Source organism: Cetorhinus maximus, chromosome 24 (assembly GCF_964194155.1).
Source record: "Cetorhinus maximus chromosome 24, sCetMax3.hap1.1, whole genome shotgun sequence".
Taxonomy (NCBI): Eukaryota; Metazoa; Chordata; class Chondrichthyes; order Lamniformes; family Cetorhinidae; genus Cetorhinus; species Cetorhinus maximus.
The window spans coordinates 20,096,558-20,121,584 of NC_135902.1; the positions used below are offsets into that span (position 1 = coordinate 20,096,558).

The 25,027-nt window shown below is 46.0% G+C and overlaps 1 protein-coding gene across 2 annotated transcripts in view; it reads right to left on the reverse strand.

The window, feature by feature from the left end:
* srp68 (signal recognition particle 68) overlaps positions 1-19,587 on the reverse strand; it is a 51,780-nt gene extending 32,193 nt beyond the window's left edge. Inside the window, exons 1-8 of one of the 2 annotated variants that reach the window (XM_078570823.1) lie at positions 19,429-19,587; positions 16,374-16,440; positions 14,538-14,651; positions 13,344-13,539; positions 12,541-12,623; positions 3,492-3,601; positions 2,757-2,827; positions 1,662-1,802 (exon numbers count right to left, since the gene is read on the reverse strand). In XM_078570823.1, the coding sequence (XP_078426949.1) occupies positions 1,662-1,802; positions 2,757-2,827; positions 3,492-3,601; positions 12,541-12,623; positions 13,344-13,539; positions 14,538-14,651; positions 16,374-16,440; positions 19,429-19,507 (861 nt within the window). In that variant the 5' untranslated portion in view covers positions 19,508-19,587. Of the gene's footprint in view, positions 1-1,661; positions 1,803-2,498; positions 2,682-2,756; positions 2,828-3,491; positions 3,602-12,540; positions 12,624-13,343; positions 13,540-14,537; positions 14,652-16,373; positions 16,441-19,428 lie in introns of those variants that run through there. The other variant, XM_078570824.1, reaches the window with a different exon arrangement.
* Positions 19,588-25,027: the final 5,440 nt, after the last annotated feature.

Here is a 25,027-nt window from a genome sequence, read left to right on the forward strand (position 1 = left end):
CCATATCATCTTAAATTTGAACCAACACTCCTTTGTCCCCATGACATCATATAGCACTGAAGTAGATAAACAGCATAGTTGGGTAATACAATCACACTGGGCTGGAGGGCAGTTTCCCTCTCAGCTGTTTTAAAATAACCTAGAAACCAGTTTCATTTCAACACTGCTGTTGCCAGCATTGTTCAGCCTGCATTCTGCCATTGATAACAAAACTAAACTCCCAGGTACAAAGCACACTGACTTCTTTAGGTCACAACCAGGTTCACAACAACACCTGGATAATTGGGTTGATATGTTGTTGTAATCACCCATCGGTTGCGCATCCCAGCTTCAATTACATGGATTTCAGCTTGTGGGCATATCCGGCAAGGCCACATCCGGCAAGGCCACAGCAATTGCTCGTCTCTATTTGACTCGAGAAGTTGGCAGTGGGCCTTCTTCTGCAACCTCTATTGCTGCTGGTACTCCCTAGTGCTGTCAGGTAGGCAATTCATTAATATGGGTCCAATGATGATGAAGGAATGACGAAACATGCCTAAGCTAGCATTCTATTCCAAATACACATTCCTACCTTCTTTTTGTCCTCCCTCACAGGATTAAAATAACACTGCACCATGTCTTATTTTAACTCATTTCACCCATTACCTCAAAACTGATCACTCCTTAGTTTTTTTCCCTCTTTCCCACCATTCCCTGCCCCTCCACTTCCGTTTACCAGCTTTAAAGATCTAAACCTGGTGTTACCTATTGCTCTTCTCTCCAATTTCTCTCAACCCTGGCGGCATTGCCTTGCACTATTGGCCTGAACGTGTGTTAGAAGAACAATAGTACCATCTACTGCCAGCAAACAGTGCTGCAGATTCCAATGACTGCAAAATAATCAGATGATGACTTTAAAATGTCTCCACTGCAGAGGTAAAACCTGGACACCCACAAAGGCACTTTTGAATTAAATTCTCAAATACAGAGTGACTTCTTCACAATTAAATTCATAACTTGCTTGAACTTCAGTGCAGCTACTGTTTGTTTGAACAAATTGTGGTACAGAAGAAAGAGGAAGTAAGGCGAATGGAAAATAAAAAATTTAAAAATAAATTCTGGGGCTGCATGTTTCACTGAAGACAAGAATTTGGTGCCCACCCTGAGGTAAGCTAGGCCGCTTCAGGGAACAGTTAAGAGTCAACCAGATTGGTGTGGGGCCGCAGTCACAGGTAGAATAAGCTTTCCTTCCCTTAAGCACACTGAACCAGATGGGTTTTTATGACAATCTGACATCACAGTCACTTTGACTGATGCCAGATTTCTATTTCCAGACTTTGTTAAATTAATTCAAATTCTAAAACTGCCATGGTGGAGGTGGATCACTAGGCCAGGTCTCTGGATTAGCAGTCCAGGAACATGTCCACTACGCTACAACATTCTGTACCTGTATTTCTATAATCCATTTCAAAACCTCAGGACGTTTCAAGGCTCTTCACAGCCAATGAAATACTGAAGTGTATTCACCAATATAATGTAGGAAACAGTCAATTTGCACATAGAAAACTCTCAAACAAAAACATGACAAGAAACTACATTTTCTGAGTAAGTGATGTTGGTTGAAGGATAAATATTGGAAATGCTGGAAAATCTCTGCAATTTTCTCCTCCGAGAAGCCATACCTGCGCAATCGCTGCTTCGTTGTCTGCCAGTCCAAGGAGGAAGATCCGCACTTTATCGATTTTCACAGGGATGACCCGTCCCCTCCACTTCACTTCACTCATAGTGGCAGCGTGCTTTGCTCGAGTCTGCGTTAGCAGAGTCTTTGGGAGTTACAAACAAATTAAAGTCAGAATGAGTAATGGCTCAGAAAATAATACACGTTTACCAATAGGTGTCAACGAATCTTTGCTCATGTTTGAAACAGTGGGTCACAGTGAAAGGCAAGTGGCTCTAGTGGTAAAACATTAGCAAAGGCATGGTGGGCCATGGCCCCTTTTTGTGTTGGAAACCTCTATGGTTTTAATAATTGGCAACCACTGAGCAGTGTGAAGGCCCATCAGTAACCACAGGATCCTGTAAACCAGGGGCTCAATAGCACTATTCCAGGTAGCGCTCAAGCAGGGAACGTAACATGAGTAGTCACCCAAAGTGTTGCTCAATGGTTCATGAGGCAAGTCCTTACCCCGAATCTGGACGGTAAAGGATTGATACAGAAGCTAAAACCAAGGCTTAAAGTGAGTGGTGCTGGGGAGCCAGTTTTTTGGGGAAAAAAAAATCTCAAGATCTGCTTTAAATAATATTAAGCACAGCAGAGGTTCATGGGGCAGGCATTGGTGCTGACTTTGCTGTTCCTTAAATCAAGTTTGAAGCTTGTAGCAGCCCAAGGTTCTGATTGCTAACATACTTTATGTAATATTGCAAGTTTAATTTCTCTGCTGTATTATCCCTAGGAGTATATGATAATACAATCTGTTCAGGGTTCAATACATTTAAATGTGATCTATCATAAACTTTACCTTCATTTTGAGTCTGTGATGGGGAGGATTTCTGGCTTGCTGTCTCTTGCTTAAATCTGTTCCACCCCTTTGAGCAATTCCACATGCTCTTTCTCCCTCACCCCAACCAATTGACAAAAGAATTTAGACAAAACGAAAGAACTATGAATTTTAGAAGTAGCCAATTTGAAAGCACTCAACCAACCAGGAAAAGCTGGAATCAAACAATAAAATCTGACCCAGTTAATTACAAACTGATTATAAACAGTACTCCCTTACATCCAGCAACCCTCCAGTCTCTCCTGATTTCATTCGCATCTGAATCAGTTCTTTCATTGCAGACTGGTCACCTGTCAACAGAGAGATAGAGGGTAGTTAATGTTTCCTCCATAACATGAGCTTAACACCGAATGGAATGAAACACTGATATTCACTGCTATTCTCAGATATGTTATTTGTAAGGCAGGCTGAACATTGGAAAATGATACTTCAGTTCCTGATTGCTCCACACAGATCCCAGTTTCAGGCTGTAGCATGTAACCTTTAAAGATACCAAGCTACTGATTTCCACACTAAGAGAGGGGGCTTGGGAGAGGGGTAGTGAGAGGAAGTGAGAGAGGGGGGCCGTGAGCCAGGAGGGAAACAGTGAAGAAGCCCACTTTATGAGGCCCAACCAGCCACCACTGTGCCATTGCTGCATGTCAGTAGCTAAAAGGGTGAATGAAAAAGCAGTTACAATATTATGGCCTCATGTGGCCAGGGAGTTGATGGTAGAAAACTCAGTGCCAGTAAAGCTCATTGAAAAGCAGAATACTGCGGATGCTGGAAATTTGAAATAAAAACCAGGAAGTGCTGGAAATACTGATCATTGACTTGAAACATTAACCCTCTCCCTATAGGTGCTCCTGACCTGCTCAGTATTTCAACTAAAGGAACTCCAGGAAGTGGACCTGGCTGAACTTCTCTGACACCATTGGAATTCTGGATCTGTACATCAAGCATTCATGATCTTACCTATATTATAATCACAGTAACGGATATTGGGTGAGATCTCCTCCACACGCTGATGGTACAACACCGCCTGCTCATCTGTGAACGCACTGGCTAACTTCTCATAGATTGTCCTGCCAAAGACAAAGGGAAGTTAGGGTCAAAACTGCCAAACTGCACATAACTGAGCATTTTTGCACTGGCAAAGTGCTGTGCACATAAACTCGCAAGTACTTAAACTGGCCCCATTTTAATGTTGGAGATAACAGACTGTCATTACTACCCAAGTCCTGACACGGTTCACAGATCTTCAACAGCAACTTGCATTTATACAGTGCCTTTAACATAGCAAAATACCCCAGAATGCTCCAGCAGGGCATAATCAGACAAAAACTACTGCTAGAGTCACATTAGGACAGGTGACAAAACACATGGTTAAAGAGAATTGAAGAAAAGAACTTCTATTTATAAAGTGCCTTTCACGACCTCAGAACTTCTGAAAGTGCTTTATTAGTCATTGAAAAGGTAGGCTTTTAAGCAACATCTTAAAGAGGGAGGTATAGAGGCAGAGAGATTTGGAGAGGAAATTCCAGAGCTGAGGGCCTGGATGACTGAAAGGCACAGCCGCCAATGGAGGGGTGGAGTAAGCAGGTTGCATATATAGTTCATAGTCGACACAATTAGATTTCGTTCTAGTTTAACTCAATGGTTTGTGTTATCCGTATTGCATGTTCAAATTGAACAAAAACAGAGCAAGAGAAAAAAAAGTATAAAAAGCTATGGGGACAGTGAAATAGTAAAACCTGGTTACAACACGCCACATGGAGAGCTTCGGCTCTTCACCCATGATTGTTCAGAATCTCATCCCTTGAGAGTTAAATGACAGGCAGCATTGGCCAAGGATCTGCACAAGGACCAATGTTTCACGTTGTGGAGATCGGGGAGTAGGTTAATCACTAACCCTCACCGGCAGTAATGATGTGTAGCAAGAGAAAAACCTTTTCAAAATAACCCAACTTTGATAAACAATATAAATCCAAATCAAATCAACTTGTAGATGTCATTAGTACTTCCTGTGTTCAGTTTGGTGTTGCCGTTTAAGCTGAGGAAAACAAGAAGAGTCTGGGAAGAGTGTCCTGCAGTCAGCATTGCGGTGAAGCAGTCTGGGAAGAGTGTCTGCAGTCAGCATTGCGGCGAAGCAGGCTGGGAAGAGTGTCCTGCAGTCAGCATTGCAGTGAAGCAGGCTGGGAAGAGTGTCCTGCAGTCAGCATTGCGGTGAAGCAGGCTGGGAAGAGTGTCCTGCAGTCAGAATTGTGGTGAAGCAGTCTGGAAGAGTGTTTTGCAGTCAGTTCTTGTTGAAAATAACAAGAGTGACATCACAAGACAGCGCGAGAGAGAGTGGTGAAGAGATCAGAACCAGCGCGAGTATGGGGAAGCGTCAAAAAGTGATGTCAGCACAGAGGTGAGAGCTGATTGGTGAGTAGTGGGTAAGTGTTTTTCTCCAGTTTAAAACAGATTAAGCTAAGGAAAGGTAAGAGTTCTAGCTTTTGAAAGTAGATAAATAATTTAACATTCTTTTTACTGCATTTAAGTTAAAGTAAGGGTTTTTTTTCCAACTAGAGGCATGGCAGGGCAGCTCAGTACCGTGTTACGTACCGCTTGCAACATGTGGGAAGTCCAAGGCGCTCCTTGAGCCCTGACCGACCACGTGTGCAGGAAGTGCCACCAGCTGCAGCTACTTGAGCTTCGAGTTTTGGAGCTTGAGCAGCAGCTGGAGGCACTGAGGTGCATCTGCGAGGCTGAGAGTTTTGTGGATAGCACGTTTTTAGACGTGGTCACCCCACAGCTTACGCAAGTGCAGACAGAGAGTGAATGGGTGACCATCAGTCAGGAGAAAGGTGTCAGGCAGATAGTCAGGAAATTCCCAGGGTGCATCCCGCTTGAGAACTGTTTTTCTGTCTTGGAAAACGGTGAGAGTGACGGTCCTTCTGGGGAGTGCAGCCATGCTCATGGCACTGAGCGTGGCTCAGCTGCACAGGTGGGGAGGAAAAAGAAGGGAAGAGCAATAGTGGTAGGAGACTCGATAGTAAGGAGAACAGACAGGCGTTTCTGCAAACCGTAGACATGATTCCAGGATGGTACGTTGCCTCCCTGGTGCCAGGGTCAAGGATGTCATTGAACGGCTGCAGGGCATTCTAAAGGGGGAGGGCAAACAGGCAGAGATCGTGGTACATATTGGTACCAACAACATAGGTAGAAAGGGGGATGAGGTCCTGCAAGCAGAATTTAGGGAGCTAGGAAGCAGATTAAAAAACAGGACCTCAAAGATAGTAATGTCTGGATTACTTACGGTGCCACGTGCTAGTGAGTATAGAAATAGGTTAGTCCAGATGAATGCATGACTGAAGAGATGGTGCAGGCGGGAGGGCGTTAGATTTCTGGGACATTGGGACCATTTCTGGGGACGGTAGAACCTGTACAAGGCAGACGGGTTGCACCTGAACCGGAATGGGACCAACATCCTCGCAGGGAGGTTTGCTAGTGCTGTTGGGGAGGGCTTAAACTAACTTGGCAGGGAGATGGGATCCTGAGAGGAGGTTCAGCAGGGGGAGATGCACAGCCAAAATTAGGAGAGAGTGCAAGTGAGTCTGGAAGGCATAGAAATTATAAGCCAGTTAAGGTGCACAAGGGAATTTGGCAAGGTTGGATGGTAGTTATTTTAATGCAAGGAGTCTGACGACTAAGGCAGATGAGTTGAGGGCACAAATTAACACATGGAAGTATGATGTCATTGCTGTCACAGAGACATGGTTGAGAAGGGGACAGGGTTGGCAGCTCAATATTCCAGGATATAGGGTCTTCAGGCAAGGCAGGGAAGGAGGTAAAAGAGGAGGGGGTATTGCAATATTGAACAAGGAATCAATTACAGCAGTAAGGAGGGATGACATCTTAGAAGGCTCCTCAAATGAAGCCATATGGGTAGAACTGAAAAACAAAAAAGGAGCAATCACGTTGCTGGGAGTGTACTATAGGCCCCCAAGCAGTCAGAGAGAAATAGAAGAGCAGATATGTAGGCAAATTTCAGAGAAGTATAAAAATAATAGGGTAGTTAATAATAGGGGATTTCAACTTCCCCAGTCATAGTGTTTAGAGGGAGCAGAATTCTTAAAAATGCATCCAGGAGAGCTTTTTAAGCCAGTACGTAGAAGATCCTACAAGGTCCCGGACTTAATATTAGGGAATGAAGCCAGGCAAGTGGTAGAGGTATCAGTGGGGGAGCATCCTGCAGGTAGTGATCATAAATCCGTTAGATTCAAGGTTGTTATGGAAAAGAACAAGGATGAACAAATCAGTGTTCTAAATTGGGGGGAGGCCGATTTTATTAAGATCAGATATGATTTGGCCAGAGTGGACTGGGAGCAGCTACTTTTAGGTAAACCTATGTCAGAGCAGTGGGACTCATTCAAGAAGGAATAGGGAGAGTACAGGGCCAACATATTCCAGTAAAGATGAAGGGTGGAACCAACAAATCCAGGGAACCTTAGATGTCGAGGGATACACAGGATTGGATAAAGAGAAAAAGGGAGGCTTATGGCAGATACCGAGGGCTCAAAACAGCAGAAGCCCTACAGGAGTATAGAATGTGATGGGGGGAACTTAAAAAGGAGATTAGGAGAGCAAAAAGGGAGGAGGTTCCAAGTGGTCTGGCAGGCTTAAAAGTAGATAAATCTCCAGGCCCAGATAAAATGTATCCCAGGCTGTTGAGTGAGGCAACGGAGGAGATAGCAGGGGCGCTGGCAATAATTTTGCCACAGGAGAGGTGCTAGAGCACTGCAGGACAGCCAATGTTGTACTGTTATTCAAGAAGGGATGAAGGGATAAACCAGGGAACTACAGGCCAGTCAGTCTAACCTCAGTGGTGGGAAAACTATTGGAAGCAATTCTGAGGGACAGAATTAATCTATACTTGGAGAGGCAGGGATTAATCAAGGGCAGTCAGCATGGTTTTGTTAAGGGGAGGTCATGTCTGACCAATTTGATTGAATTTTTCGAAGAGGTGACCAGGTGTGTAGATGAGGGCAATGCATTTGACGTAGTCAACTTGGACTTCAGCAAGGCTTTTGATAAGATCCCGCATGGGAGACTCATAACAAAGGTAAGAGCTCATGGGAGCCACAGCAATTTAGCAAATTGGATCCAGAATTGGTTGAGTGGCAGGAAGCAGAGGGTGATAGTCGAGGGGTGTTTTTGTGACTGGATGCCTGTGTCCAGTGGGGTTCCACAGGGATTGGTGTTGGGTCCCTTGCTGTTTGTGGTATATATAAACGATTTAGACTTGAACGTAGGAGGGTTGATCAGTAAGTTCGTGGATGACACGAAAATTGGTGGGGTGGTAAATAGTGAAGAGGATAGCCTTAGATTACAGGAGGATATAGACGGGTTGGTCAGATGGGCTGATCAGTGGCAAATGGAATTTAATCCGGATAAGTGTGAGGTGATGCACTTGGGCAGGACAAACAAGGTACGGGAATACATGAAGAATGGTAGGACCCTGGGAAGTACCAAGGATCAGAGGGACCTTGGTGTGCATGTCCACCGGTCCCTTAAGGTGGTGGGACAGATAGATAAGGTGGTTAAGAAGGTATATGGGATACTTGCCTTTATTAGCCAAGGCTTAGAATCTAAGAGCAGGGAGGTTATGCTGGAACTGTATAAAATGCTGGTCAGGCCACAGCTAGAGTATTGCGTGCAGTTCTGGAATCCGCATTATAGGAAGGATATGATTGCACTAGAGAGCGCGCAGAGGAGAATTACCAGGATGTTGTCTGGGCTGGAGGAGAGATTTGAAAGACTGAGGTTATTTTCCCTGGAGCAGAGGAGATTGAAGGGGGGGGGTGGGTGCGGGGAGTGGGAGCATGATTGAGGTGTATAAAATTATGAGGGGCATAGATAGGGTAGAGAGGAAGTAACTTTTCCCCTTGGTGTAGGGATCAATAACCAGGGGGCATAGATTTAAGGTAAGGGGCAGGAGGCTTAGAGGGGATGTGAGAAAGAAATTTTTCACCTAAAGGGAATCTGGAACTCACTACCTGAAAGGGTGGCAGAGGCAGAAACCCTCATAACATTTAAGAAGTATTTGGATGTGCACTTGCGATGCCATGGCATACAAGGTTATGGGCCTAGTGCTGGAAAATGGGATTAGAATAGTTTGGTTTCAAACACTCAAACGATTGTTTGACTGGTGTAGACTCAATGGGCGAAGGGCCCTTTTCTGTGCCGGCTCCACGGTTCTAAGCATCATACCCTTCCACAGAAACATCTGTAAAAGGTAATTCAAAGATATGGCTATCCCATTCCCCACTCTTTCCCAAGACTCTTGACCACTCTTTACAAATTCAAATATCAAATGACAAGCGTTGAATCTTTGGAGCAAATTATCAATAAAACTTGTCCTAAAAAGCAAACTTCATCCAAAGGAACCAGCATTTTTGGTAATGGCCATAAATGCTCTAAGAAATGAGTACTTGCACCATTTCCATTCACACCAGCACTCAACAACTGCAACAACGTAGCACACCTTCCAAGTCCGACAGTTACAAATGAGATCCACGTCCATACTCTCCATAAAAGATCAGACAGAGCAGATAGGGAGAAACTGTTCCCATTGGTGGAAGGATTGAGAATGAGAGGGCACAGGATTTAAGGTAATTGTCAAAAGACGTAACGGTGACATAAGGAAAAACTTCACGCAGCGCGTGGTTAGGATTTGGAATGCATTGCCTGTGTGTGTGGTGGAGGCAGGGTCAATTGAGGCTTTCAAAAGGAAATTGGCTACAGGGAAAACAGTGGCGTGGCAATAGATGAACTGCTTATGAGGGCCAGCACAGACACAATGGGTCAAATGATTCCTTGTGTGCTGTAACCATTCAATGATTCTAAGATGAGAAATGGGCATCAAGGATTGTTTCCCCAGTAACATCTCAATTGTTCTCATTTTCTTCAGACAGAGAAGGTGCACTAACTGTTCCAAAGAGTCTGCTATTTTCCTATCAGATAGTGAAGGTGTTCCGCAAAACCCCCCTACTTCAGTTTTAAAAAAGCCTGGGAGGAAAAAGCACAAAACAATTACTACTAAAGACAACAGATCTTGGTACTTTGCACCTGTCTTTACAAAGGAAGAACTTACTACCCAGGCTGAAATGAGAGAAGAGGTAACTGGTATACTAGAAGAACTTACAATTGAGAGGAAAGAGGAGTTGGAAAGGCTATCTTTACTTAAAACTGATAAAGTACTAGGACCGGATGAGGTGCATCCAAAAGTACTGAGGGAAGAGAGAGTGGAAATAGCAGAGGCACTAATGTTAATCTTCCAGTCTTCCTTAGACACAAGGGAGGTTCCAGAGGACTGGAGAACTGCGAATGTTACACCCTTGTTCAAAAAAGGGGTGCAAGGATAAAGCTGGCAACTACAGACCTCAGTACAGACTACAGTTTGCCCTCAATGGTAGAGAAACTTCTGGAAACTATAGTACAGGATAAAATCAAAAATCACTTCGCCAAGTGCAGGATAATTAAGGAAATCCGGCATGGGTTCATCAAGGGAAAATCATGTTTAACTAACTTGGAGTTTTTTTTGAGGAACAGAGAAGGTTGATAAAGTGAACACTGTTGATGTGGTGTATATGGATTTTCAAAAGGCATTTGATACAGTGTCACACAACAGATGTGGGCAAAATTCTAGGTCATGGAATAAAAGGGAAAGTAGGCACATGGATAAGAAATTAGCTAAGTGACAGGAAAGAGAGTGGTGATAAATGGTTGTTTTTCAGATTGGAGGAAGGTTTGCAGTGGTGTTCCTTAGGGGTCAGTGTTGGGACCCTTGCTCTTCCTGATATATATTAATGTCCTAGACTGTGGTGTGCAGAGCATGATTTCAAAATTTGCAGATGACACGAAGATTGCAGATGTTGTCAACTGTGATGGGGATAGCTGAACTTCAAAGGACATAGACATGTTGGTGGATTGGGCAGACAAGTGGCAGATGAAGTTCAATGGAGAGAAGTGTGAGATGATTTGTTTTGGCAGGAAAGATATGGTGAGACAGTACAAAAGGGAGAGCCTCTAAAGAAGGTGCAGGAACAGAGAAACCTCGGTGTATATGTACATAGGTCATTGAAGATGGCAGAGGATGTTGAAAGAGCAGTTAATAAAGCATATAGTATGCTAGGATGTGATGGCACTGGAGAGAGTACAGAGGAAAATCACAAGAATGATTCCTGGGATGAAGAACTGTAGCTATGAGGATAAATTGGACAGGTTGGTATTGTTTTCCTTGGAGAAAAGGTGGCTGATAGGAGGCTTGATAGAGGTATTCAAGATTCGAGGGGTATGGACAGAGTAAATAGTGAGAAACTGTTCCCAACCAAGGGAACATGAAGAACTAGGAGGGCACAGATTCAAATTAATTGTCAAAAAGACTAAATGTGATGTGGGGAAATTTTTTTTCACCCAGAGTGTGATTGGAGTCTGGAACAAACCTCCTGAAAGGGTGGTGGAGGCAGGTTCGATCAAGGTATTTAAAAGGGAATTGGATTGCTACCTGAAAACAGAGAATGTGCAAGGCTACGGGGATAAGACAGGGGAATGGGACTTTCAGAGAGCCAAATGGCCTCCATCTGCACTGTTAAGATACAGTGGTCTCTGGTAGAATCAAATGGGATAAGTAGAGCTGTTCAGCAGAGATTGTGTACAGCTTTCAGGAAAATATCCTCAGTAGCCTAATCATTGACCTTCCCTTTGCCAAAGTCAGGAGTGGGACCATTAATTGATGATTCCAGTGTTCAGCCCTATTCACAACTCCGATAATAAAGTAGCCAATACCAACCTGCAAAATCGCTTAGCTATCACCTAGGTTTGGGCTCTAAGTGCTGGGTAACAAAAATCTCAAACAAGAAAAATTCCAGCCAATTGTCCCAACATTTCACAAATGCCAGGCCCCTACAACCATAAATATCATACAGGCCACCACTGACCAGAAGGTTAATTGAACCAGCCATATTAACACTGCAGCTACAGCAGTAGGACAGAGGTTTGGTACTCTGCAATGAGTGGATCACCAAGTCCTCCACCATCCACAAGGCTCAAGTCAGAATGATACAATTGCAACAGTTCAAGATCAACACAATTCGATTGGCATTCCTGCTTTGCACTCAGCACCCACCCTTTCTACCATTGCAACATTCTGATTGCAGTATGCACAAGGATGCACTGCAGAAACTCACTAAGCTTATTTTGACAGCACTGCCTTGCCCAGCAACCTCCATTACTGAGAACAAGAAAAACAATGAAATGAAAAATTCATTTTTCCAAATTGTAGACAATTCTATTTGGACATTTATCATCATTATTCATTGAATTCCCTACCTAGCCTTGTTGTGAAAGCATCATCACCTCCTCAGGGAATTGGGGATCTGAACTAGGGATAAATGCCAGACTGCTAGTGTTGTCCATATGCCCAGAATGAAAGAAAAAGCCTTTTACACTCACAGCCAATGAGGAGCAACATATTGCAAATGAGGGAGTGGGAAGGTGGTGGTAGGCATAGAAGAGAACCACACATAGTGCACTGAGGCCAGGGCAAATATAAAGGAACACTACTGCAAACAAAAACAAAAATTGCTGGAAAAACTCAGCAGGTCTGACAGCATCTGTGGAAAGGAAGACAGAGTTAACGTTTCGAGTCCATATGACTCTTCATCAGAACTAAAGAGGAATAAGAAATGTGGTGAAATATAAGCTGTTTAAGGGGGGGTGGGACAGATGAAGCTAGATAGAGGGCCAGTGATAGGTGGAGGCAAAGGAGAGATTGCCAAACATGTCATATACAAAAGGACAAAGGGGTGTTGACGGTAGTGATATTAGCTAAAGGATGTGCTAATGGTGACATAAAGGGTAGAAAGCAGGATGAGCAAGTGACAGATGGCCCTAGTGGGGGTGGGGTGGGAGGAAGGGATCAAATTAGGCTAAAAGGTGGAGATAAAACAATGCTACTGCAAAGATAGAAATCACTCACTTGCATTTGTGCAAAGCCTGCATTGCACCTTTCCATTCTTGTAGCTCGAAACTCAGCATGCCCTTAAGATAGGCAGTGTAGGCCTGAAAGAAATGCAAAGCAGTCAGCAAGGAAATCATCTGCTATAATATAAAAGGAAACAACAGAACCGCATCAACATTTTAGCTGATCAAACTGAATAACAAAACAGTGTTCACAAGTAAAGTGTTAAGAGCCTGCAGGCTCCCACTCTGGCTTCATGCTCCTGAGTGCTGAGCATGGAGTAGTAAAGTACACAATCAACAGCAGAAACAGACCATTAGGAATAAATGGTCTGTGTTTAGATTCCATACAGCCTCCTGTCTCTTCCCACCATGTGCTGATATCTTTCCAGTGCCTTCTCAAACGTGTATGCATTAAGCCTTCCCTTTTGTCACGCCATTGGAAAGCAATGGACAACAACTTATTCCTCCACCTGCTGTTCTCTGTAGTATGAAGCACACCAGCAATAATCTACCAGCATTGCAGACTCTCAAATATTTTGTTAAGTTACAGCCCCCGTTTGAGCAAAGCAAATCAGAAGTAGATCTCTATATTAATAGCAGAGCTTTGAACAGTAATAAAGGGATAAGGGCCTCCAGATGCAGCAGGTAAAAAGAGGGTGATGCAAAGACCACAATCCACAAACAGGATCAAAATCTCCTAAAATATAAAAGCACTGAGATGCAAGCACTACTCCCCTCCCCTCACCCCACCCCACCTCATGAGACAAGCTGCTAAAGCCTCGATTCCCCTGTACAGGTTTCTTCTCCCATTCCGATTACCTGAGCTTCCAATTTTGTTTTTGCATCAACACGGTCACTCTCACACAGGCGTTCCAGCTCCTCTGCATGTTTGACAGATTTCCTGAGCCGAGAGAACAGGTGGAAGCGTTTGCGTGGTTCAGTATTCGCTTCCTGTTTCAGCTGCATGGCGTAACTCCAGGCTCGCTCGGCATCCATTAAAACCAGCAGCAAATACCTAAACCGTAGGACAGGATTAGACAAAGCACTGCACATCTATCGATAGATTCAACATACCCAGCGCGGTCAACATCCACAACACAAACCACTACTAATCAGAGCAGCTCACTCAGCTCTCAAAGCACCTCCCACAACTTAGTGTTTAAATGGGCAAACTGGGCTGCATGGTTAATGCAAATTCCCTTTGCTCCGCTCCTTTTAAAACATCCAGGCCCCAGAAATTAGAACAGGGGATCCCACAAGCAGGATTGCGTTGCCTGGGTTTGGAGGGTCAGATCTCCAGGGACAAGTTGTCTGAGGGTCTTAGGTGAACACACGCTGCTCATGTTGTTTTATTCAAAATGGTTTATTCTCTAGGCTTGAATATTTGGAAAGCATCAAGATCAGTCTCCACTAGGGGTTATTAAAGAGAAATTTTGTCAGTGCAAATTGTGGGAATGATTTCTGAACATAATTTTTCCATCAGCTGGTTCACTGGTTATCAGTAGGCACAGAGGAGATGGACAGGCCAGTGTTAAATAGTAGGAATTCCAGCCATTTCTAGAAACAAACAGGTGGCATTAGTAGAATTATTTTTCTGTCACCTTGTATCAAGCAACAGCATCAACTAGCATAGCATAGATGTACTACAATACATCTAATGCAGCTTTCAATCAAATTTATTTCACAAGGTTGTGCTTTCAATTTGCTGCTAACAAATGTATCCATGCAGAAGAACCTAGGATGTATGAAATATTAATTTAGCTCCATTCAATCTCTCTTGTTTCTCTTCTGACCCAACCTGACCGTGGTGTGCCACATGAAGATCAAGTGTCAACCAAGAATGTGACTGGAAGCACCTGGAGTTACTTCACTGAGAACCATCAATAGTAAAAACTTGTCTGTGTGGATAAAGGATCCCTTAAACCCTGGATAGACTCTAAATTTCTATGAAGACACAGCTAAGGGCAATGAAAATAAAAATCTGAATGACAGCATAACTTTCCAGTCTCCTACCTGTTATCTGACAGAATTTCCGTTGTGACCTTCTTGCCTGTGAACTTGTGTTTGTTCCCCATTTTAAAGCCAAGCGCCTTCCTGAGACGGCGAAGTCTGCGGGAACAGTAACCCCTGCAGCCAACCAAGCAAACAGTTAGTGACAATGCAGCCAATGCTAGTCCATCTCCAGCACAAATCCATAGAGGCACAAGAGCTGCAGCCAAAAAGCCACGACACTTATGCACCTCCGCATACACACTCAACAATGGAGAATAACCACAGCAAGTCCAGGGGGAGAAGAGGGGGAAAACAACTGAACCAACATAGTATCACACAGCTTAGAAGGAAGTCACACAGCCCATCCAGTTTGTGTCAGCTTTCTGAAAGAGCAATGTAATTCATTCCACTTCACCACTACCCTTGATATTTGCAGGGTTATTTTTGACTTAAGTCCACCTCTCATAACTTAGCTGCATACAAGAAAAATCAAGATTCATGTGAGTACCGTTGATATGTTATGGCATAGCCCAATTAATAAAAGGCTCCCAATGATCACTGTTCTCCAACACTTCCCAGGCTTGTTAGAGAGCCCGCTGCTTGCTCAAAGACCAAAATATGCAGCCAGTGAGATAGGACTGTACATGGGAGAATTGTACGCACACTCACAAAAAAGGAACAAGGGTTTTGCAAGTGACGAAGGGAAAGCACAGTGAAAGCCACAAGCCCAGGTGGGCCAAAGGAGAAAGCAGGGGCTCCTCAAAGGGACGGAGGAAGGAAGCAGAGAAGGCCTGCAGTCTTCACCATAAAAGAAATCCAGGTTGTGACTCTCACTTCTAGTTTAAAACAGCCGTTTAAGTTTCACTCATAATAGTCTTTCAAAAGTGCTCATTTGCCTAGAGCACAGAAATTGGCCACTTAGCCGCTCAAATCTGTTCCACCATTCAATTAGATCATGGTTGAACTGTACCTCAACTGCATTTATCCATCTTTAGTCATATCCCTTGATCTCCTAATCAGCTTTTGACTAGAAGATTTTTATTTATACAAAAGAGTCAATGACTATCCTAAGGCCCAAAAGGATGATGCAAAGTTAGCACTTTGATTTTTAAAAATGGCTGATAGAAGTTCAGCTGTCAAACACAAAGCATGAAAATAAAGAGCAACTGAAGTGCAGACATTGGTAATTTCCATTATGCCTCCCTAGTTTGAGTGCATATTTGGCCTGCTTATCAAACCAAGCGAGTTAAAAAGGTCCTGAAATTCTGGGACTTATTTGCTTATCGGAAGGAGGCAGATACATGTTAGTTTAAGTGGGAAGACACAAGCTTGTGCCATGAGTGCTACATGGCAAGTTCCCAATCTCAACTATGCCATTTGGGAATGGGGTCAGAGAGGAACCCCACAACTTGGCAGAGGGGGAACATGGGAGCTGCACACTGAGTAAATGTTGGGCTGGGTATTTTCATGCATGGGAGGACAGGTCATCCACCTTCTTCTGCTCTGAAGAAGGGTCATACGGACTGGAAATGTTAACTCTGTTTCTCTCCACAGATGCTGCTAGATCTGCTGAGTTTTTCCAGCATTTCCAGTTTTTGTTTAATACAGTGTGGGCACCTGGCACTTTGGGGGTGGGGAAGGTGCCACACAGTATAAATTTACAGCATTTTCTTATGCCATTTGCACACTGAGAAAAAGAGACGGCTCTGAGATTTCCAGACAATTTGGGGATCTAAAAATCAATGTGTCATATGTATAAAACTATTCACTGCCCAAACCTGTAGAATGCAGTCCCAATATCCTGCTTATACCTATATCCAGCTTCTGGGCAACAAACTTCAGATTATCACCACCAACCTGTATCTCTGGTAGTCTTCATGTCTTAGGCCATGTTGTTGCTGAGAGTCCTTGATGATCTGCAGGACTAGAATTCACACATTGAGGAAAACAAAGTGTGAATAACAAGTGTTTGGCTGCTTCACTCAAAGGCAAAAAGTAATCTATGGTATACAGTGATAAATAAAAGATGTGGCTATCTATGCGTACCCACATGGGCCCCAGTTATACCTGTCTTTTTCTGGGGTATGTGGAACATCCCTTGTTCCAGTCCTACTCGGGCCTACTCCCACAATGCTTTGTTCGATACATCGATAACTGTGTCAGTGCAGCTTCAGGCTCTTGTCTGGACTTGGAAAAATTTATTGATTTTGCTTCCAATTTCCACCCCTTTGTCACCTTCACATGGTCTCCCACACTTCCCTTCCCTCTCCATCTCCGATGAAAGGCTGTCTACCAATATTCATTACAAGCCGACCGACTCCTACAGCTATCTCGACTACAGCTCCTCACACCCTGCTTCCTGTAAGGACTCCATCCCATTCTCTCAGTTTCTTTGCCTCTGTCGCATCTGATCTGATGATGCCACCTTCCAAAATGGCACTCCTTACATGTCTTCCTTAACTGAGGTTTCCCCCTACCATGGTTAACAAGGCCCTCAACCGTGTCCAACCTATCTCCTGCGCCTCTGCCCTCATACCTTCCCTTCCCTCCCAGAACCATGATAGGGTCCCCCTTGTCCTCACTTTTCACCCCGCCATCCTCTGCCATTTCCAGCATCATGCCACCACCAAACATCTTCTCCTCACAGCCCCCTCCCAACCCCGTCTGCATTCCATAGAGACTGCTCCCTCAGTTACACCCTGGTCCACTCCTCCATCACCAAAACACCTCATCCCCTTCCCAAGGCACCGTCCCATGCAATCGTAGAAGATGCAATACTTGCCCCTATACCACCTTCCTCCTCACCGTCCAAGGCCCCAGATGCTCCTTTCAGGTGAAGCAGCGCTTCACTTGCACCTCTTTCAATTTGGTCTGCTGCATTCACTGCCCCCAGTGCAGTCACCTCTACACTGGGGAAGACCAAACGCAGACTGGGTGACCACTTTGCGAAACACCTTCGCTCAGTCTGCAAGCATGACCTAGACCTTCTTGTCGCTTGCCATTTCAACACACCATCCTGCTCTCATGCCCACATGTCTGTCCTTCACCTGCTGCAATGTTCCAGTGAAGGCTAATGCAAACTGAAGGAACAGCACCTCATCTTCCTATTAGGCACCTTATAGCCTCCCAGACTTAACACTGAGTTCAACAACTTCAGACCATGAACTCTGTTCTATCTTTACCCCCATTTTAAAATATATTTTTATTCGTTTTTTAAATCCTTATTCCCCCAACCACCTAAAGCCCCAATCCCCACAGCGCCACCTGTTTCTTTGCTGTTCTTTCACAGTGCTGACCTTTGTTCTACCATTAACACATTCTGCTTTCTTACCGTACGTCTTCACCACAACCATTAACACTCCTTTTGTCTTCTGTCCATGACATCTTTGTCAATCTCTCATTAGCTCCCACCTATCGCTGATCTTCTATCCTGCTTTACTTGCTCCACCATCCCTTAGACAGTATAAATTCCATCACATGTCTACTTCTCTTTAGCTCTGGAGTCATGTGGACTCGAAGCATTGTTTCTCTCTCCACACATGCTGTCAGATCTGCTGAGTTTTTTCAGCATTTTCTGCTTTTGTTTCAGATTTCCAGCATCTGCAGTATTTAGCTTTTATGCCAGGAAAGTCTCTGGTTCAAGACCATTTTTTGTCTCCAGATACCTGATCTCACTGTGGCAGCTGTTTAGAGCCTACACTGAGGGGGTTGGTGTGGAACATATAGACTGGACTCTCATTTGATGTCTTCCACGGTTCAGTATGCCTTGGAACAGAGTCACTGCCTTGAGAGGAGCGGAGGAAGTGAGCAATCTGCTCTCACAATGGAGTAACTGATTTGCCAAGCACTGCAGCCGCTGTAAGGTCCACTTCCAGCTCATCAATTGGGTTGCGATCCAATATCCTATGGCTAGAACTTTTTGACATGTCAGCTGTGGCTCACTTCGGGGTCAGAGGTCGTGGGTTCAAGTCCCACTCCCACGCAACAATCCAGGCTGACACTGCTGCGCAGTACTGATGCACTGACAGAGGTGCCATCTTTCCCATGAGAGGTTAAACCAAAGTCCTGTCTGCCCTCTCATGGATGTAAAAGATCTCATGGCACTAGTCTGAAGAGCAACTGGGGAGTTATCCCCAGTATTGTGGCCAATATTTATCCCTCAATCAACATCACTAAAACAGATATTTAGATCATTATCACTTTGCCGTTTGTGGGAGATCAAATTGGCTGCCACGTTTTCTATATTATGACAGCGACCACACACCAAAAATTACTTAATTGGCTGTAAAGCACTTTATGACATTATGAAAGGTGCTATATAAATGCAAGTCTTTTTTTCTGGTCCAACTATACAGTGAGACTGCTGCACTGTGGAGAGTTGTCAGGGTTCTCTCCTCCTCCCCCAACCCCTGGGGTTCTCTCCTCCTCCCCCAACCCCTGGGGTTCTCTCCTCCTCCCCCAACCCCTGGGGTTCTCTCCTCCTCCCCCAACCCCTGGGGTTCTCTTCTCCTCCCCCAACCCCTGGGGTTCTCTCCTCCTCCCCCAACCCCTGGGGTTCTCTCCTCCTCCCCCAACCCCTGGGGTTCTCCCCTCCTCCCCCAACCCCTGGGGTTCTCCCCTCCTCCCCCAACCCCTGGGGTTCTCCCCTCCTCCCCCAACCCCTGGGGTTCTCTCCTCCTCCCCCAACCCCTGGGGTTCTCTCCTCTTCCCCCCGCCCCGGGGGGCTCTATCCTCCTCTCTTCCCCTTGATCGCGCCCCCCTTCCGGCCCTCACTCCCTAGTCTCCTTCCGCCCACTCCCGGGACTGACACGTAATCCTTCTGTCCTGACCAGCTCTGCTCTGGGGTCTATCCCGACTGGAGGATGTGTGGACAATCACCGCTTCGAGAAGTAGCAAGCTCGGCAAAGGATACTTTCCAGGCTCAGGGTGGCTCCGAGCTCCACAGTTTGGTTCTCTTTATCTTCTCCCGCATCCTCCCTCATTGCCGCCATGACCACCGATCCCCGAAGCACCACGGGACACCGAAGATCTCCTACAGGCCACACGGTACACTGGGATACTGGAGGACTTGAGAACTCCTACTGGCCGCACGGTACACTGGGATACTGGAGGACTTTAGAACTCCTACTGGCCGCACGTTACATTGGGATACTGGAGGACTTGAGAACTCCTACTGGCCGCACGGTACACTGGGATACTCGAGGAATTATGTACTCCAAATCTGCAGAGTTGTTCTGGAGCTTAATGGTGTTAAAGATTAACTCTGTGGACCTGCTGTGAACAACCAGAGAGAACAAGCCCTAGGCCTTAAAAATACTGTGTTTAAAATTTTGCTTTTCACATTTTATGGCCTGGTCTGATGGAAGACTGGATGGTGCCCCTGCTCAGTGTACTCACATGCTATGCCACTGCAACACAGGGGTAAATACAACTCCCCATTGGGGTAATACTTGATTATTACACCAACATACTGCACTGCTGTGACAGATAGACTTTCAATTGAAAAAGTCAGCAAAATGTTTAGAGGCTATTTGGTTGCAGTCAGGTACAATGTTGTAAAATCCATCATAGCTTCAGATTAGAACCTGCATGTAAAAGTGCATATCGTCACAGTAACTCAGACTCCCTGAGTGAACTGTAACACACCACACAGAACTAACTGAAGACATGCTGATTTCTAAAGGCGCAATGGGTAAAAGCCAGTGTGTAAGACTTTCAGTCACAGTACACCGAGGGGCAGAGAACCCTCAGGCTGTAAGCTTATACTTGAATGTATGTAGTAAATGCAACTGTATTGAGGCACCTCAAAGTGTAACATGCTCTGTGGAAAAAGTTGAATGTTTTTGCACTTTCCTGTTATGGCAATTTGAAATGTTTTGTAATGTTCTTTCAGATATTTTATGAATAAAGTATATATATTTTTTAAAAATTGATAACCAGTCAGCAGAGGGCAACATTCCTGCATGTGTGGATTCATTTGTGAAGCCGTGAGAGCTCAGAAAGAAATTTTGCATTTATAAAATTCATTGTCAGTGAATTGGTTTTAGATTGACTCATCTTCGAGAAATGAAAACCCCGTTTAATTCATTTAAATATCTCAGATCTTATTAACAGGGATTGCATTGCCATAGTCTTGCAGTTTTTCTGCTTGGAAAGTTTATTTTTAAATTTTGGGATTCAAATGGTTTCACTGATTCATAATATAGTGAAAATAGCACAGAAGGAAATAATTTGGCCCATCAAGACCATCCCAGCTATGTGTACAGTAATCCAGTCAGTCCCAGTCTCTTGCCCTATCCCCATTACCCTGCAGGTTTATTTCCCTTAAGTGCCCATCCAATTTCCTTTGAAAGCATTGATTATTTTCATTTGCATCAGCCTCATAGGCAGCAATTCCTGGTCATTACCACTTGCTGCATAAAAAAGTTCTCGCATCCCTCCTGCATCTCTTGCCCAAAACTTTAAATCTGCATCCCCTAGTCCTTGTACCATCAGCTAATGAGAACAGCTTTTCTTTGTCTATTTTATAAAAACCTGTCATAATCGTGTACAGCTCTAAAATCTCCATTCAACCTCCTTTGCTCCAAGATGAACAACCCCATCCTCAAGATGGAGGTGACCTATGAAACCTTTTAAAATTGTACCTCGAAAAAAGGTTTCCCACCACAAAAACATCAACTCAACCCAATTTCCTCACTGACAAACTAAATCTAAACTCTCTTATGGAAATTCTGACTTCTCTTCTCAGTAATCTTATGATCCCAGTTGATGTTACTATTGGACAAACCTGATCCCAGGGTGGAACCCAGCTTGATAGATCCTAACTTTTATTTGTGGCTACTGAACAGAGTTACAGAAGTCAGCTGATGAACTTTTAACAAAATAATAAAACATTTATTAAACGAGAAAAGATGAACTATATTACAATACTCCTTCAACCACAACTATACCTTTACAGATATATACAAATTTTTGTAAGGATAACACAAGTTACCAAAAGTTATCTCATACTCTACTGTCCACAGTAAGTACAAAGTCTATAGGCAGAATTTTCTGGCTGGCGGGCGGAGTGGGTGTGGGCGGGTGCGGACCTGATCGCTGCCCGTGATCGGGTCCGCGCTGCCATTAAACACGGGCAGGCCAATTAAGGCCCGCCCACGTGAATCGCAGCTCCTGAGGACAGCGGGAGTGGCGGGCAGCGGTGGGACTGCCATGACCACCGGGTCCAATGGCGACCCGGTGGCCTGTTTTTAAAAGTTGCAGCAGCCTTTCAAAGGCTGTGAATCATGGCCAGTGGAAAGGCTCCCCAGAGCGCTGCTGGTGAACAGGCCAGGCAGGAGGGTAGGGCAGGGGGGCACTGTGCCCCTCATTTTTCTGACGATTGCCTTGCTGCCCTCCTTGAGGAGGTGGCAGCACAGCGGGAGGTCCTTGTACCCCAGGATGGGAGGAGGAGGCCCCCCCCACATGACCAAACATGCCTGGAAGGAGGTGGCGGTAATAGCTCCCACAACGTGATGCGACACATGTGGATCCAGTGCCGCAAGCGCTTCAATGACCTGTTGCACTCGGGAAGGGTGAGTACCATGTTGGCATTGGTCACTTAACCCAGCAGGTAGGCTTTCCCCCCTGGCACACCCCTCCTCCCCTCCCCAAGTCTGAGTGTAGCGGCTGGATTGAATCATTGACGGCATGTGTCCTTTGCTGGGTGGGCCAGCAGATATTGCCCATGCCGAGGTCACTCTGAGAGGGTGATGAAGAGATGGGTTCTGCCCCCGCAGCATGTGGTACACTGAGACCCACATTAATGTTTTGGGGGCAACCTGGAGGAGCTACACCTAGGCGCAGTGCTGGAACTCCAGGGCATGTCAAAGTCAGGGTGATGACATGCTGGGAGGGAAGCTTCAAGGTGGCGCGGCACCGATCGATCTGCTGTCCTCTGTGCTCCACGTGCTTGCGCCTCCTTGCTATGGAAGGTTAGACCGTGTGGTGCCAAAGTGATGTAGGCAGTATTTGGCCAAGGCGGTGGGGGGACAGGCCTAGCATCTTTGTGTGAGTGTTCAACAGCAGCGGGGTGAGGAGACACTGGAGCCCTGCAATGTCCCACTCTGGTTGGGGTGGGCTGTCCACGAAGAGAGCCCAGGTGCAAGTAGCACCAATCAGTGCTCTTCTTTTCAGGAGAGGAATGCACATAATGCTGCCGAGGACTGGCGGAGAGCCAGCCCAGGTGGCGATGTTCAATCGGTTCGGGCAGGAGGCCCTAGATCTGGAGAGGCGACATGCGCCCAGGACCACCGGTGTTAGTGAGGCTGGGGTGCCACGGGCAGGTATGTTTGCCCAGCAGTGAGGTCACCATTGTTCTCCCAACAGCCATGACAGTGCTGAATGTTCAGTGATTGAAGTTTGCAACATGGCTTGACCATTGCTTATGGAAGGATGAGCGCATAATGATCCGGGGGACAGGGATGCACATTGACATTGTCTCCACGTTAACTGATCCAATGTCCTTGTTCTTTCTTTCAGCATCAGCAGAGCAGGGCTGGGAGGAGGAGCAGCAGGGGCCCCTCTCATACCTGAGGGCCCTGAAGTCTTTGACTTACCAGCATCACACCATCCCTGCCAGGCAGGCACCAGTGCAGATAGTAGCACCTCGGTAGGAATTAGAACATCGGCTAGTGTCCTGGGGCACAGCGGTGAGGGCACTTCACAGTCACTGGAGGAGCTGGCAGAGACAGACAGTGCCCAGCAACCGGAGGACTGCAGGGGACCAGGTCCATGCTCAGTCGGTGCCTGATGATGTGCCTCTGGGGTCGTCCATGACGCAGCAAACGCAGGAAATGCGGCCGGGTGTGCAGGAACATCTGGTGGAAATGCATGAGGCTATGCTTGGCTTGGTGTCTGTGGTGGAGGAGTCTACGTGGACCAACGCCAATGCAATGTGCCTCATGGCCGAGCGCCATTCGTCCTCCATGGAGAGAGTGGCGACTCTCGTGGAGAACCTCCTCCAGGAGACCAATCAGGACTTCCTAGGGATGCGCTCAGACCAGCAAGCCCTCACATTGGCATTGACCTCAGCTGGTCAGTGCCAGTGTGGGAGACAGTCTGGGCACCAAGTTTCCCAGCTCGGTGCCCATCCATCAGCAAGGAGGTCCGAAGCAACCTCACGTTGGCACAGCAGCTGCCTGTTGTCTCTGCGGGCTCCTCTCAGGGCACTTCAAATGAGGGTGGCAGCTCCTCCCTCCCTCTGCCAGTGACTGTTGCATCCAATGAGACTGCGACGACTGGGGAGATGCCAGCTGTGGAACTGGCAACTCCCTCCCAGGTGGGGCCAGCACAGGCTCCATGGGCCAGAGGACTGCCTCCAAGGCCATCGAGACCAACAGGACAGCAGAGTCAGCAGGCTGTCTCAGATGCCAGTCCCAGCAAGGGGACAGCACTAAGACGTAGCACCTGAAAACATAAACGTAAGGCACACCACGGGTTTATCACTGGTGCTTTTGTGTTGGCCCGCAATGAGGTCTTCATGAGTTGGTGTGATGTTGAAAACCTTTGTAATTTTGTTTCCCTAAGTTCCTTTTGTTATAATATTAAATTTAGACATGTCACCATGGCTGAAGATGCCTCTTCCGCAGGTGGATGGTTACCAATAATGTTATGAGTGCTTTGTGGGACATTCAGTTTATTGACAAGACCCTTAGTTAATGTTGCTAACCAGGCAGATTTTTGCACTCAGGTATTGAGTATAGAGCCTGCAGCCCAGGCTTGTCCTGGAGGTCTATTTGTGGTGTGCTAGCTGAAGGTTCGTTGGATTAAAGCCTCCTGGGTGTCCCTGCCTCCCTGAAGTATGCCCGGGTCAGCGTCTACCCCCTCAGCATTTCCCTGTGCGTGCTCATCCTCGGACTCACTGCTGGACTCATCATGTGCAGCCGCAGCCACTGTGTCTACATCTTCTTCGTCCACAGCGTCCCCCTTTCCAGCACAAGATTGTGGAGAGCGCAGCATGCAACCACTACCACCGAGACATGATCTGGGGGATACTGGAGTGCACCCCCTGAACGGTCCAGGCATCGGAAGCACATTTTGAGAAGACCAATGGCTCTCTCCAACACAGCCCTTGTGGAGGCGTGGTTCCTATTGTAGCGCTGCTCAGTTTCTGTTCTTGGATGGCGGAGAAGCATCATGAGCCACCTTCTGAGTGGATAGCCCTTGTCACCCAGTAGCCATCCATCCAGCTGGGCTGGAGCACTGAAGAACCCCAGCATCTGAGTATGTAGGCGTCGTGGGAGCTGCCTGGGTACCTTGCACAGACTTGCAGAATCTGCATCCTGTGATCACACACTATCTGCACGTTCATGGAGTGGAAGCCCTTCCTGTTGACGAAGGCACCTGGCTCACCTGCTGGCGCCTTGATGGCCATGTGTGTACAGTCTATTGTACCCTGGACGCGGGGGAAGCCAGCAATGGCCGCGAAGCCTCTGGCTCACTGTGTCTGGCTTGCCTGGTCCCAATGGTAG